General features: G+C 37.3%; 1 protein-coding gene across 1 annotated transcript in view; it reads left to right on the forward strand.

Annotated features, from left to right (window-relative positions):
- Positions 1 to 15,897, forward strand: part of arfgef2 (ADP-ribosylation factor guanine nucleotide-exchange factor 2 (brefeldin A-inhibited)) — a 43,229-nt gene extending 27,332 nt beyond the window's left edge. The window contains exons 25-39 of the mRNA XM_058763127.1: positions 886 to 1,055; positions 1,182 to 1,333; positions 2,658 to 2,830; positions 2,928 to 3,088; positions 3,171 to 3,301; positions 3,382 to 3,511; positions 8,879 to 9,014; positions 9,252 to 9,390; positions 9,712 to 9,769; positions 9,987 to 10,101; positions 11,058 to 11,197; positions 11,370 to 11,541; positions 11,646 to 11,784; positions 12,165 to 12,282; positions 14,260 to 15,897. Of these exons, the coding sequence (XP_058619110.1) occupies positions 886 to 1,055; positions 1,182 to 1,333; positions 2,658 to 2,830; positions 2,928 to 3,088; positions 3,171 to 3,301; positions 3,382 to 3,511; positions 8,879 to 9,014; positions 9,252 to 9,390; positions 9,712 to 9,769; positions 9,987 to 10,101; positions 11,058 to 11,197; positions 11,370 to 11,541; positions 11,646 to 11,784; positions 12,165 to 12,282; positions 14,260 to 14,427 (2,102 nt within the window). The 3' untranslated portion in view covers positions 14,428 to 15,897. The remainder of the gene's footprint in view (positions 1 to 885; positions 1,056 to 1,181; positions 1,334 to 2,657; positions 2,831 to 2,927; positions 3,089 to 3,170; positions 3,302 to 3,381; positions 3,512 to 8,878; positions 9,015 to 9,251; positions 9,391 to 9,711; positions 9,770 to 9,986; positions 10,102 to 11,057; positions 11,198 to 11,369; positions 11,542 to 11,645; positions 11,785 to 12,164; positions 12,283 to 14,259) is intronic.
- The last annotated feature ends 96 nt before the right edge of the window (positions 15,898 to 15,993 follow it).

A 15,993-nucleotide genomic window follows, 5' to 3' on the forward strand; every position in this document is an offset into this window, starting at 1 on the left:
TGAGATAAAATACAACCATCAACATATTTCAAAATTATAACTTTATTGTTACATATATCATGAAATTATTATATTAGTGCTACCAGTATTACAACAAAATTGAACGCTTGAACTTTTAATTTAGTGCAGTATTTTGTGATTGCAACATTTTAGTGCAGTTTTCACTAACAACTACAGCTGGATTTATATGTATACCTAAATTCACTGTTATCCCACCGGCCACAATTGTGACCATCAACATGTTTACTGATTCTATGATAACACTCAACAAAATTTAATAATTGTGAATTCAAAGACACCTAGACACCTTAAAGATAATGTGGACCAAAAATCTTTGTCATATCTTTGTTAACATGATGACAAAGATGCTAGCCTTTTGTTTTGGAGCTTTGATGTAGTCATCATCTTCTCATGGTGCAAACAGGAAGTAAACTGCTCTGGTCATGTGACAATTTGCACTTTATTTTTTCCATATTTGCAGGAAATGCACTAAAACATCAGTCAGTAAGGTCTTTAGAGCTTTATAAATGAAAACCTTCTTTATTAAACTGGGATTCAATCGGTTAAAGACTTTTTCTGTAATATTTATATAATAATTGCTACATGTTTTGGTTATAGGTGTATGAATGGCTGAAAATGATCTGGCTGAATGGACGCAGTTTATTTGGTTATTTTATGCGTTCAAACCATTAGGTGACTGCCACACAAAATGGCTCTCTGGACTGACTCACTCTTCCAACCCACGTTGATTTACTTTCACTCAGATACTCCGTTCTGTTCGAAACGAATGTGTTCTGCCAGTAGACAGTGGATGTGTAGATGATGTATTTGGGGGCAAAATGTCTCTGAGATTTGTGTTAATTGTAAACTCTGCTCCATCTCCAGTGGACTTTGTGCGTTGGCTCTGTGCGGTGTCCATGGACGAGCTGGCTTCTGCTCACCAGCCACGCATGTTCAGTCTGCAGAAGATAGTGGAGATCTCCTACTACAACATGAACCGCATCCGTTTGCAGTGGTCACGCATTTGGCAGGTCATCGGAGATCACTTCAACAAGGTCTGTAGCTTTACCTAAAGGTGCAGTCAAATTTTGCTAATGTGACCGCACCTTCAAGCTGCCAGTGAAATGTTTAATAAATCCGTAAAACTGCTGTCTGATTGTGTTTGATTTCTGATTTGGCAGGTGGGTTGTAATCCTAATGAGGATGTGGCCATCTTTGCTGTGGACTCCCTGAGACAACTCTCGATGAAGTTTCTGGAGAAAGGAGAACTGGCCAATTTCCGCTTCCAGAAGGACTTTTTAAGGCCATTTGAACACATCATGAAGAAGAACAGGTGAGGAGAGGGGAGTTAGAAATGTAAATGGTTGGAGAGATTAAGAAATGATGCAATCTGATGCATCATGATGAAACATGTTAACTTTAAAAACTTAAGGTGAAACGTGTAATATTCAGAGGTAAAATATTTTGTTATCCCAGCTTATTATGCAACAAGAACTATAAGTAGGCCATTTGCAGGTTGTTTTCCCAAAAAACACTCACTGGAGCTGCTTGATTTGGGGGATTTTTAAATGCAATTAAAAATAAAAAATAAAAATAAAAAGACGGGTTTGCTGTGCTAGATTGTGACAGTTTGGCCAAAATGTTGTAATTATATATATATGAAGATCTCCGATGCAAAAGCCTCCAAGTGCCATTTGAAATTTTCTTCTAAAATAAGCATTTTTATCAGGCTCCTATGTGGTTGGTTCAGTAATTTCACTTTCATGGTAATGAATAGGTTCTTTTCATTGCCATTTAAGTGAAATATCTGAACATAAACATATGGAGCCTGATAAAAATGCTCATTTTAGAAGAAAATTTCAAACTGCACTTAGAGGCTTTTGCATCTGAACTCTTCATATCAAAATAGCTTTCTAATAATAATAATAATAATAATAATAATAATAATAATAATATTGCCCAAATGTTGTAGTTATATCAATATGGCAGTATAATAATAATAAGAATAATAATAATTTGGCCAAAATATTGTAATTATATATCAATATGGCATATAAATTATTATTAAATAGCAATAGAAAAATTACAAAATAAAAACTTTATTATATAAATTATTATATATTATTGTAATTTATATATTATTGTAATTTTATTGTAATATTTCACTGTAAATGAAAACATGAATATTTAAGAAAAATTTAATAATTATATTACAATAATACATTTACATTAAAACTAATATGAAATTACTATTATTTGATGTTTATGTAAAATAGTTTTTAAATTTTATGAACTTAAAAAATATTTAATATTCATTTTCAAATGTTAAACCATCAATTTTATTTTGATGGAAAACCGCAGACAGCCTTAACACAGTGTATATATTTATTTAAATAAATCACAGCCTTTGCCTTTTAAGTAAATTTATGATTTCAGTTTTATTTTGATTAATCATGCAACTCTACCACTGGCTCTGTGATGCCATCAAAACCAGCAACATTAGCTTATTCAACAGCTAGTTTGGGGCAGAACTATCAGTTTGTCCGATGGGTGAAGTATTCAGGAAACCTATCAGAAGTCATTATTTTAGCATATTTTTTCATTTTAAGCCATGCATTTCAGTTACTTCTACAATAATAACTTTACCTATTTTAAAGGTCGCCCACTATCCGGGACATGGTGATACGATGTGTGGCCCAGATGGTGAACTCCCAGGCTGCTAATATTCGCTCTGGCTGGAAGAACATCTTCTCTGTGTTCCATCAAGCAGCATCAGATCATGATGAGAACATTGTGGACCTCGCGTTTCAAACCACAGGACACATTGTTAGTAAGTACCGTAAAATTCACACTATTTTAAAACTTTCATCTTGAACATTTAAAAACAAAACATCATTCTCATGTCAATCCTTTCTGTTTCCTCACAGTGAATACATTTCAGCAGCATTTTGCCGCAGCCATCGACTCTTTCCAGGACGCAGTCAAGTGTTTGTCAGAGTTTGTGTGTAACGCTGCATTTCCTGACACCAGTATGGAAGCCATTCGGCTGATCCGCCACTGTGCTAAATATGTGTCTGACAGGCCGCAGGTGAGTGCTATCACCTCAACCTTAGTTACCCATGACGTCTGAGCTTTAAAAATTACATTTTAGTCACTCTTCCCCTTTCCAGGCACTAAGGGAATACACAAGTGATGACATGAATGTGGCCCCTGGTGACCGCGTTTGGGTGCGAGGCTGGTTCCCCATCCTGTTTGAGCTTTCCTGCATCATCAACCGTTGCAAACTAGACGTCAGGACCAGGTGGGTCCCCATCTTCACTTCCATACACAGAAATGATGTGGATGTTTGGAACTTATTGTGAGAGGATTTGTGTCATGCAGAGGTCTGACTGTCATGTTTGAGATCATGAAGAGCTACGGACACACCTTTGAAAAGCACTGGTGGCATGACCTCTTTCGGATCATCTTCCGAATATTCGACAACATGAAGCTCCCTGAGCAGCAAACTGAAGTGAGTATCAATCACAACTTTAATTCTACCAACTTTAGCAACACTCCTAACCTATCTACATTTTCAATAATGTGATAGTAGCTTGAAGGATAGGGCAGCAATGCCAATTCAAAATACTTCAGCTTGTCCAATAACAGGCCACTTTTTTCCCCACTAGTAGCAGGACAAAGTGTTGCATCACTGATATTGTGACGTTATTTTGTGTAGTGATCGACCGATATTGATTTTTTTTTTTATAACCGATACCAATTATTTGCATGTTTGTGTGTCCGATAACCGATATGCAGAACCGATATTTATTACTGTTATAAAGTAAATAAAAAACTGAGTGAAGTAAGTCCATACTTCACTTTGGTTTTTCCTGCTCTGTCATCTTAAAAAAAAAAAAAAAAAAAGTTGAAAATTAAGTCTTTAAAAATTTAATCTTAATATTTGTTGTAAATTTAATCATATTACAACAATAAAAACATTTTATTTATAAAAAGCATCAGCGGCAACACTGATTTAACAATAAGCTAAATAAATGTAGAATGTCTCATTTTCAAATGGAGAAAATAAATTAAGGACAGGAGTCATAACTTCATTTTAAACTACAGTTTTAGGTTTATAAGCTGTTTAATAGGCTAAAGAGTGAAGAATAATTCACTGGATAAAGTTAATTCACTGAATAATATTCTATGGAATATTGAAATATAACAAACAAAACATTGTGTTTTATTGCATTTCTCAACTGGTATGCTATATCAGAATTATTAATATGTTTTTGTCATTCTAGATTATGAAATGCCTGCTGACAGTGCGGTTTATTTGTGCATTTACACAGAACTATAGCCTTCTCAAATTGCGCTCGCTCACAGAGATAAATAATTAATTTCCATAGCGATGTATTTATTTAGATGTTTATTAACAAAATAATGGTTATATAGTAAATGTTAATATAATTTAGCGTGTTTTAAACAAGTGAAGCATTTCCTGAGCATCAATCGCTGAGTGAACAGCAATATGAAAGTGGCTTCACGAGACCAATGATGAGCATATAACAGAGAGAGAATTAAATTCTGCGCTTTTATTTCCAACATGCGCTCATTCATGGCTGTATTATTTAATTCATGCAAAGTTACGTCTTTATTTGGAGAGGACTTGACGGATTAGCCTACGTGACTCCGACTTCTCGAGACTAATGATGAGCATAGACAACAGAGAGAGAATTAAATTCAGCACTTTTATTTCCAACATGCGCTCATTCATGGCTGCATATTATTTAATTCAGGCAAAGTTACGTCTTTATTGGGACAGACTGACGGATTATTTTACGTGACTCCATGAGTTCGTCTCGATTTCTTAGAGCCAAGCTGTATAATATCAGGCATTTATGTAATACATCTAATTTGTGCATTAATGGCTGTTATGTTAAATAAAGTTTACTAACTACAGCAAATCAAGTACCTGTGCACACCGTTGTTGTCTCGTCTCCCCTCAGACGCGCTGCAATGACGATCCTGCGTGCAATTCTCAAAACACCCACAAGATGGCGGCGTTTATTGGTGAATCCGATATTACAAAACCGATATCCGGTTATGGTAAAATGCTTAAATATCGAGAAAAATATTGGTAAATCAATATATCGGTCGATCTCTAATTTTGTGCATGCAACCTTCAAACTGAGCGATCTGAAGTAATAATCAAAGATGCTTCACTAACATGCCTACTAGAGTAGTAGCACTGGGAAGTCTGATTCATTTCAAGTCCAGTGTGTTCATTTTACTGAACAAAAATGGTTCACTGATTCAGTTGAATAATTAATGTGGTTTTCAATTTGGTTATATAAATGTAGATTTTAATATTTTGTGTGTATTTATCTCATTTGAGGTTTAATATTACATTGAATGCTTTCTTCCTAGTTATCTTATAAATTAGATCAGAAGTATATCTTAAAGGTGCCATAGAATGGAAAACTGTGTTTACCTTGGCGTAGTTCAAAAATAACAGTTCTGTACATGGAAATGACATACCATGAGCCTCAAACACCATTGTTTCCTCCTCCTTATGTAAATCTCGTGAATAAAAAAGACCACTGAAAATTAGGCAAATCAGAACATAACACAGACTGTGACGTAACAGTCGGGATCACTAATAGTTACGCCCGCAACATTTGAATATACCTGCCCATGTTTTAGGCCAGCTACCAGCCACAAGTTCTGCAGGTATTGTGAAGAAACAAGTGAGGACAACAGCGAAAATGGCAGATCATGGAAATAATGTTATGTTCCAGGCTGTGCAGGGATGGGTTGGTGTCTGTATTCCGAAAGGCACGGAAAGCGAATAACGCGTTCTAATAAAATAATGCGAGCCACTAAAGGGACATGGTCAGCTCCTTGCTAGTGGTAGCCTGTTACATTGCAGTACATAAGATTTCACATAAACAGAGTAAGGAGAGATGACTGAGGATGATGGCAAATGATTTACAGATCGTGAGCACCACTGACAAGCATCTGATCTTGTAAAATGTGTGGTAAATACTGCCGCTCCATAGTATAAACAGAGTTTGTGTGATCGTGAATCTCAAAAGTGAAAGTAAAAAGCGATTGTGCATTTGAAAGCAGTTTCAGTGCCCCGCATATTAATAGCGTCTCCCTGATGCCCGCATTTTACAGTATAATTACCCGACAAAATAACTGCGAGAGAAAGTATTGAAATATACAGTGGTGTGAAAAAGTGTTGGCCCCCTTCCTGAATTTTTTTTTTTTTTGCATATTGGTCACACTTACTTAAAAGATTCAGATCATCAAACTAATTTTAATATTACACAAAGATAATGCAAGTAAATACAAAATGCAGTTTTTAAATGATGATTTCATTTATTAAGGGAAAAAAGCTGTCCAAACCTACCTGGCCCTACGTGAAAAATTAATTGCCCCCTCCTATTAAATCATGAAAGAACTGTGATTAACCACATTATTTTAGAAAGCTGAGTTAAATTTCACTAGCCAAACCCAGGCCTGATTACTGCCAGACCTGTTGAATCAAGAAATCACTTAAATAGAACCTGTCTGACAAAGTGAAGCATGTTTAAAGAGCAACACATCATTCCGCGATCTTAAGAAATTCATAAACGGATGAGAAACAAAATAGTTTAAATGTATCAGTCTGGAAAGGGTTATAAAGCCATTTCTAAGGCTTTGGGACTCCAGCAAACCACGGTCAGAGTCATTATCTACAAATGGAGAAAACTTGGAACAGTGGTGAACCTTCCCAGGAGTGGCCGGCCTACCAAATTTACTCCAAGAGCACAAAGACGACTCATCCAGGAGGTCATAAAAGAACCCAGAACAACATCTAAAGAACTGCAGGCCTCACTTGCCTCAATTAAGGTCAGTGTTCATGATTCAACAATAAGAAAGAGACTGGGCAAAAACAGCATCCATGGGAGAGTTCCAAGGCAAAAGCCATTGCTGACCAAATAGAACACAAAGGCTCGTCTCACATTTGCCAAAAAATATCTTGATTATCCCCAAGACTTTTGGGCAAATATTCTGTGGACTGATGCGACAAAAGTTGAACTTTTTGGAACGTGTGTGTCCCGTTACATCTGGCGTAAAACCAACACAGCATTTCATAAAAAGAACATCATACCAACAGTCAAACGTGGTGGTAGTGTGATGGTCTGAGGCTGCTTTGCAGCTTCAGAACCTGGATGACTTGCCATAATTGATGGGACCATGAATTCTGCACTCTATCAGAAAATCCTGAGGGAGAATGTCCGGACATCTGTTCGTGACTTCAAGCTGAAGCGAACTTGGGTTCTGCAGCAGGGCAATGATCCAAAACACACCAGCAAGTCCACCTCTGAATGGCTGAAGAAAAACAAAATGAAGACTTTGGAGTGGCCTAGTCAAAGTCCTGACCTGAATCCTATTGAGATGCTGTGGCATGACCTTGAAAAGGCGGTTCATGCTAAAACCCTCCAATGTGGCTGAATTACAACAATTCTGCAAAGATGAGTGGGCCAAAATTCCTCCACAGCGCTGTAGCAGACTCATTGCAAGTTATCGCAAACGCTTGATTGCAGTTGTTGCTGCTAAGGGTGGCCCAACCAGTTATTAGGTTTAGGGGGCAAGCACGTTTTCACACAGGGCCATGTGGGTTTGGATTTTGTTTTCCCTTCATTTAAAAACTGCATGTTGTGTTTACTTGTGTTATCTTTGATTTAATATTTAAATTTGTTTGATGATCTGAAACATTAAAGTGTGACAAACATGCAAAAAAATTTTTTCAACACTTTTTCACACCACTGTATATTTTCCTCCCTGTGTTTTCTTCCTGCTGTGAGCTACTGAAATGAGCCGCACTGTGAAACAGCCAATCAGAGCAGAGCTCAACATTATTATTCATGACCCTTCCAAATAAGCCAATAACAGACCATTTCATTCTAGGGAGAAATCCTAGGGTTGTAAATGCACATGTTTTGCCCTTACCTAAGCCACATACCTTATATGTAGATATCAGAGAACAATTTAAAATATTGATCAATGCATTCTATGGCACCTTTAATAAATATTGATATTTTCAACATTAGCCTTTTATTAGTTGTATCAACCTTATTTTTAATGTAGGGGGGTAGGGATGTAACGATTTACTCAACTCACGATACTGCTTTCACGATAAGATTTTCTCCCAATTTTTAGAACAAAATGAGATTTAAAACACATTATAAAAGGTATCCTAAAATGCAAAATGCTGCACATTTCTTTGTGAAATTGAAATATGCCAAATTAAAATCTAAATTGAAATGTTAAAACAAATCCCAAATCAAATAAATAAATAATACAACTGAAAGAAATCTCTCTGAAATCTTAAGCTTTCTATTTAAAATTCGAGGCAACCACTGTTTTAATCACAATCCAAACAAAGATGCTACATACATGCAGCATGGGCATTTTTTCAGATTGTATCATTTTGAAATTTGAAGTAAAAACAGAATGGTCTAACTTTAGCTGTGTAAAATTGTTACATAAAACATCTGAACAAAACAAAAACAGCAGACGGGCTGAATTAGAACGCAGATTCACTCTCAGACAGCAGGTGGCGTTTATGTAACAGCAGAGATACAGCGTTTCCTTGGTTACTACTGTAAATAAAACAGTGCTGTGCTTATGAACGAATACCCAAGACGTGTCACTCGTATAGTTTTGAATGGGGGAAAAATGCAACGCTCAATGTGGCCGCTCAACCACAGGAAGCCCAGCATTCTGAATGAAACAGCCAATCGCTAATCTGTGAAGTCAGTGCGCATTGATAGAAAATGTCTTAACTTCCACATTGTAAAATAAAATGGATGCATCGCATACATGTTTTTTCTTTTCATAGAAAACAGAGTGGATGACAACGACATGTAACCACGCCCTCTATGCTATCTGCGACGTGTTCACGCAATTCTACGAGCCTCTCAGCGAGGTGCTGCTGGCGGATATTTTTGCACAGCTGCAGTGGTGTGTGAAACAAGGTGGGGATTTCGCTCATTTGTTGCGCTAATCATGAGGGAGAGTTTAGGAATTTTAAGACATTGCCCTGCTACTTGCTGTACTTCATTCCAGATGGACATTTCAAATGTGACGCCTACACATGTCACATTTGGAGAAACATATTGGCCCTGTGGGTGGTAGTGTTTTAAATCAGCAGGGTGTGGTAATACAAGGAAAGTGTTAGTGTGTTACCCTCACAACTCCGCCTCTGTTCTCAGATAATGAGCAGCTGGCACGGTCAGGCACAAACTGTCTGGAGAACCTGGTGATTCTGAACGGGGAGAAGTTCAGTCCGGAGGTGTGGGACGTCACCTGCGCCTGCATGCTGGATATCTTCCAGACTACCAGCCCTCATGCGTATGACACTCTTGCACGCTACCATCTGTTTCAATGACACTTAACGGCCTTTCGTCTGGATGTGTTTTGATGGGTTGTCAATCGATCTCTAAAAAATCAAATAGACAAAAACAATCAAATAAATGACATAATATGCTAATTAATCTAAATAAATTCAAATCACACTTCAGAATTTTTTGTATTTTCTGGCTAAATCTAAAAAGCACATATTATATATTTCAAATGACCACTGATATTGAAATCGGAGAGTGTTTGAGCAGGCGTTTCAGGCTCTGCTTATGGAATGCTCTCTCAGTTTGGTTCTGACTTTGCTCTTAACAGCTTGCTGACATGGCGACCAGCTGGACAGGAAGAGGAGGTGGGAGAAGGGAAACACATGGTGAGATCACAATAACATAAATAAATATTGCAAATACACACACAAATAATAAGCCACAATCAAGCACTTATAAGCCTTTATTCTGTCATACATTGTGTTGTATGCTCTGCTAACACTAAAACACACCCACCATGCTTTGCTTGCTATTTATAGTGTACATTTGCATATTAGGCTCTGATTTTCATATGCGTGTGTGTGTGTGTGTCTGTGTATTTAGGACGTTGAGGTTGATTCTCAGTCGCAGAGCAGCTTTGAGAGGACTCTTTCAGAGAGAGGACACAGTCAGATGTCCACTGCCAGTGATGAAACATGGAAAGGAAAATCCCAAACCAGTACGTACAGCTGCAATGCAAAAGTGACAGTTAAGACTTTGTTACAAAAGATTTCTACTTCAAATAAATGGTCATTTTAAACTTCATTAAAGAATCCTCAATTCCACAGATATTAAGCAGCACAACTGTTTTCAATATTAATGTTGAAATAAATTTTTAAATAAGTTTTTTGAGCAGCATATTAGAATGATTTCCGAAGGATCATGTGACACTAAAGACTGGAGATTGACTGGAGTTGCTGAAAATTCATCACAAGAATAAGTTCTTTTAAAATGTAATAAAATTTTACAGTGTTACTGCATTTACTGTTTAACCAAATAAATGCAGCCTTGGTGAGCATAAAATACTTTGTTCAAAAATATTCTAAAAGTATTACCAACCCCAATCTTTTGAATGGTAGTGTGTAACGCTCTAAAATCAAAAGAAAAAATATAAAGTTAAATTTGACAAAAAAAAAATGAAATCCCCTTTCCGTGTTCCACAATGCAAAAAAAAATCCCTTTGAAGTTTCAACAGGATTTACTCTTGTACTGAGAGTTTCAAACCTAACCTCATGCCACACAGCTTGCTTACTTTGTCCAAAATATAAAGAAGTCTGATAAGCTTGTGAAGCCACATAAAAGAGTTTCCACCAACATCCACATTCTCTTTGAACAATATGACCTCTTCCTCATTTAAAGTCGGCATGAAACGTAAAACCTGACCGATTTTTGTTCCCTATTGTTGACATTTATCCATGCGAAACTGCTCATTGAATAAGCACAAACTATATGGATTTGATTTTGTCCATTGAGAACGTACTGGAACAAAGAAATTGCAGATTGAATGGAAGCTGATCTGAATGTGAAATAAAACAACACTGGGACAACATTGTTGCCCAAACCTTGTACCACTTTACACATCACCTTTCTGAGTTCTTCTGTGACTTTTAACGTTACTCTCTTACTCTGATCTAGGGGTCTCAGACCACAGGCTGTTTGCAGGGCTGCTTATAAAGTGTGTCGTACAGCTGGAGTTGATTCAGACCATAGACAACATTGTATTCTACCCGGCTACCAGCAAGAGGGAGGATGCTGAGAACATGGCCGCTGCTCAGGTGTGTTCACATAACCTCTGTTTGAAAGTAAACTCCATAAAACCTTATGAATTACAACTAATAACTGAGAATGCAGCCTATGTGAACAGCCATTTATGGTGTTGATACCATGGCTTAGTTATAGCGAGCTAAATTTAAGTGTCTTTTGTTCTGTCTGTGTGTTTCCCAATAGCGAGATGCACTTGAGCAAGCAGAAGAGGGAGAGACAGAGGCCGATCAGGGCATGTACAGACACCTGTCATCACAGCACCTCTTCAAACTGCTTGACTGCCTCCTTGAGTCCCACAGGTTTGCCAAGGACTTCAACTCCAACAATGAGCAGAGGACAGCGCTCTGGAGAGCAGGTCTGCACTCTTTTATTTCCTCGTCTGGGTTGTGGTAATGCTGTCATTTATAGGAGACTGTCTTTTTTTTTATTGTGTGTGTCTTTTATTAATCTTGTATGTAGGCTTTAAGGGGAAGTCAAAACCGAATCTTCTGAAGCAGGAGACCAGCAGTCTGGCCTGCAGTCTGAGGATCCTCTTTCGCATGTACTCCGACACGCAGCTGCAAGACTCCTGGCCAGACATCCAGACACGCCTGCTGCAGTGAGTGCAGCCGCCTGCTTCATTCATTAATCACGCTCGCTCACCGAGCTCAACACAAAGACAGCTGCTTTTATACAATACAATCTGTGCTACGTGTTCAGATGCACCTATTGTTGGAAGAAATTGCACTTGAAATTGCACTTAATGAGTTGATTCATTATTATTATTGACATTATGAACATGCTTTGAAAGCACTAAAAAATATAGGTGCTGCACTCATTGCTGGATTTGTAATAATCAGATCAGTAAAAATAAAAAGTGGTAGAAACTGTTTTATGTAAAACATTGAGGGATGAGTCACACAATCAAGTTCTGATTTACATATGCTGTACGGGAAGGTATTCGGACAGTAACAATATATGTGTGTGTGTTTGATTTAGGGTGTGTAGTGAAGGCCTGGCTTACTTCATCAGTCTTACCTCAGAGAGCCACCGGGAAGCCTGGACGAGTCTCCTGCTGCTGCTCCTCACCCGGACACTCAGACTGCCTGATGACAAAGTAATAACATACATAAACAAACACACCCTCTCACTGAACCAGAACATTAGATGCAGGGCCCGAAATGAACTTTTGCCTTAACAGCCAATAAATATATATATATTTTTTTTTTTTGGTTTGGTGTTTTGTTTGATTAAAATATTTTTTTCTCTTTTGAAATTTGGAATATTCAATATATTTGGCACACTGTGGAGTTTATGTATGATGTAAAAAAAATTCTAAAAGTAAAAGTCACAACAACACAGGTTGTTTATTTTTTACAATTCAACTTGAGGTCCTTGATCAGATGGTTAAAGACAGTGGTCAACCTTTCATGTTGATTCAGCCACTAGATCTTGGTTTTATATTGTAAAATATTGACATGTTCCACCTAAGAGCAAGAAAAACAGAAGACAAAAACAGTGTCCTTATTAATCAGACAGGTGAGTCTGATAATTAGCCAATGGGTGTTATTTCCTGTAGGAGAGACTTGTTTTGTATATCTCTGTTATCCTTCAGGAGTCTGAGCTAAGGCTTTTATTACAGGAAGCACCCTGCTGAAATGCCAGCTTGTAAGTGTGATGACCTTTATATGTAAAAGAGACCTGCGCTAATACGCAGACAATGTACTGGCAGCCCTGGGGAGTTTCCTTGTCCATAACTAAAATACACTTTTCCATTCATCACTGTTCTGATAATATCAGGTTTTCCCAGAGGCATTCCACTCCAGATTGACACTCTGCTAAAAGGTCTTTAAGGGAAACCCCTAACTGAAAAGACTTAAAGGGATAGTTCACCCAAAAATGAAAATTACCCTATGATTTACTCACCCTCAATCTTCCCTAGGTGTATATGACTTTCTTCTTTTAGACAAACACAGTCAGAGTTGTATTAAAAAATGTGATGGCTTTTCCAAGCTTAATAATGGCAGTGAATGATGGTCAAAATTTTAAAGCCCAAAAAAGTGCTTCACACAGCTCCTGGGAGTTAATAATGGCCTCCTGAAGCAAATCGATGTTTTATATCCATATTTAAAACTTCATAAACTGTAATCTCTAGCTTCCGTAGGATGTAGCGGAAGTGCAGAGGAGAGAGCAAAACAAAACACCGGTCATGAATTAGAAGTACAAAATGAGGATTTGCAAAGAAAAATGTGGGAGGATTTCAATATAAGCCAAGAGAAGACTGGTTTTCCTTTGCTGTAAAGAAAACTTGCTTCTCGCGATATATACATATTCGCATTCTTTAACTTTCTGCCTGAAAACAAAGATGCCGTGGCACCAAACCCCCTCACGGAAGAAGAAAGCCGTCGTGTTTCCAGCTGTGATGATGAGCACTTTTTAGGACCAACTATAAGCTGGATTTTCAAAAGTATGTGAAATATCTAAAGTTTGCGGCATGGAATGTTTAAAATATGTCCAAGAGTTTTACACACTGGTCTGTTACTGTGGGGACATATCCACGCCCATAAATATGACGTGGCACAAAACAAAATGTACTTATTTACAGCTTTAGCTGTCAGTCATATGGCCTCTTGGGCAGGCCTTGGCCATTCAAAGCAGCCAAGGTTCCCAGACCTTCTGCCGTCAGTCTGAAGGTCTGGCTATGCGAGACTTATAAAGTTTTAAATATGGATATTTTTCTTACACAAGTGCATCGATTCACTTCAGAAGGCCTTGATTAACCCCCCCGGAGCATGTGGAGTATTTTTTGATGGATGGACGCACTTTTTTTGGGCTTCAAAATCTCAACCACCAGTCACTGCCATTATAAAGCTTGGAAGAGCCAGGACATTTTTTAATGTTAATGATTGTATTTGTCTGAAAGATGAAAGTCATATAGGGGTGGCTTGAGGGTGAGTAAATCATTGTGTAATTTTAATTTTTAGGTGAACTTATCCCTTTAACACTTTTAAATTAAATGTAATTACATTTCAAATAAAACAATATAACATAAAATGTCAGACATGAATGTCTAACATTGTCATCTTTCTTTCAGTTCAAGCCTCATGCCTCCTGCTACTACCACCATCTGTGTGAGATGATGCAGTTCGACCTCATTCCGGAGCTTCGCGCTGCTTTGCGGCGATTTTTCCTTCGCATCGGTTCCGTCTTCCACATCGCCGCTCCTGAATTGGGCAGAGCGCAGCCTTCACCATCATCATAACGCGGATCAGAACTGGGAACACAGCTCAGAGATGAACTGGGAAGAAAGCGGGGCTGTAAAGTGGATGGATGGTCTGCGTGTATAAGCCTCTGCTGTGATTTGAAGGACTGTACAGGAACGCAGAATGACTGTGTGTGACTGTCCCATACTTTCCCTGCCAGTCCTGACTCATCGCCGTCAGTCGCTCCTCTATGAGAGAACAGCACTGTGACCCAGCAGGGTGACGCTTCTGCTGTGTCATTCGTCTGTGTTGTTAGAGTCATGAGTCATATTTGTTTATCTTTATTTTGACTTTCTTCTGGATGGCTGCAAAATAATTTATTACCAGTACTGCTGTATATCTGGTTTCTGATCGTCTGTTGATTTAATTGTTTTGGCTTTTGTCCTATCTGTAAATTTTGTCTGTTTTAAAGGCTGAAGAAAGATAGACATACAGAAATGAGATCATCCCCTGTTATTAAGAGCTTATAAAAGACACCTGATGTGCAATGAGTTTGCGCCAGTGAATAATGGTATATTTGTTAATGACTTGTTAAGGTCCAACAATGGCCCATTATCATTATCCTTTATTGATTCGTCATACAATTAAACAATCATCTCTGATTTAAATTCATTCAAGCAACCCACAGAGGTTTTTGCATTTAAATGCTTTTAGTTTGGGGTTAAAGACTTTAATTTGGTTTTGATGTGTTCACACTAAACTCCAAATTGTCCTAAGAATGTAACGGTTGCTTTCAAAGCATTTGGTGTTTATTTTACATGTCAATACTTACGCTTGCTAATCCAGACCAGGCCGACACTACCATTCCTTACATGCCACACATCATGCTCATTTGGTTTCCATCATATTCAAATGTATTGCATTTTTTTTTAAGGTTTGTTTTTTCTTTCTTTTTATATATATATATATTTATCATTGAAATCTTAAGACATCTAATGAATATTTAATTTTACTGCACTAAAGTTTGTTTAATAGATTTTTTTTTTTTATATATATATTTAATTTTTGCAAGTGCTGTTCGCTTTTGATTTGGAGTTAGACTGAATCAGTAAGTTTACCTGATGGATGCCAGTCACATTATCATAAAACAATTGAAGTGGGGGAAATACAGGAATACAAATGTACCGTATAATCCAGGTATATCTTCATTAAACCCCTGCAGCATATGACTTAATTGTGTATTACCAGTGCAGATTCAACTCCCAATTCATTTTCATTAAGTATGTATTTCATTCTTGAAGTGCATTTAAATATTTTCTGAAAAGCATTCCTTCCCTTGCAACTATGGATGTCTACTTTGCCTCCCTTGAGACTGGGAAATATAAATATATATAGTATAAGAAGAAATACAATGTGTAAAGTTTTCATGTAAAATATACAGAATAATGTTCAACTCTATACATATTGTGATGTAATCTTACAAGCATTTGGTGAAGTAATCAATAAAGTTTGAATTCTGAACCATTGAATTTTCTCCTACTGTACATATTGTTTCTTCCATATTAAGGGTTTCAATGAGGGGAACTGAGTTTCCTTATATTTTTATGACATTTCCCGGCTTACCG

The sequence above is a fragment of the Onychostoma macrolepis genome, chromosome 23, assembly GCF_012432095.1.
Source record: "Onychostoma macrolepis isolate SWU-2019 chromosome 23, ASM1243209v1, whole genome shotgun sequence".
NCBI classification, from domain to species: domain Eukaryota; kingdom Metazoa; phylum Chordata; class Actinopteri; order Cypriniformes; family Cyprinidae; genus Onychostoma; species Onychostoma macrolepis.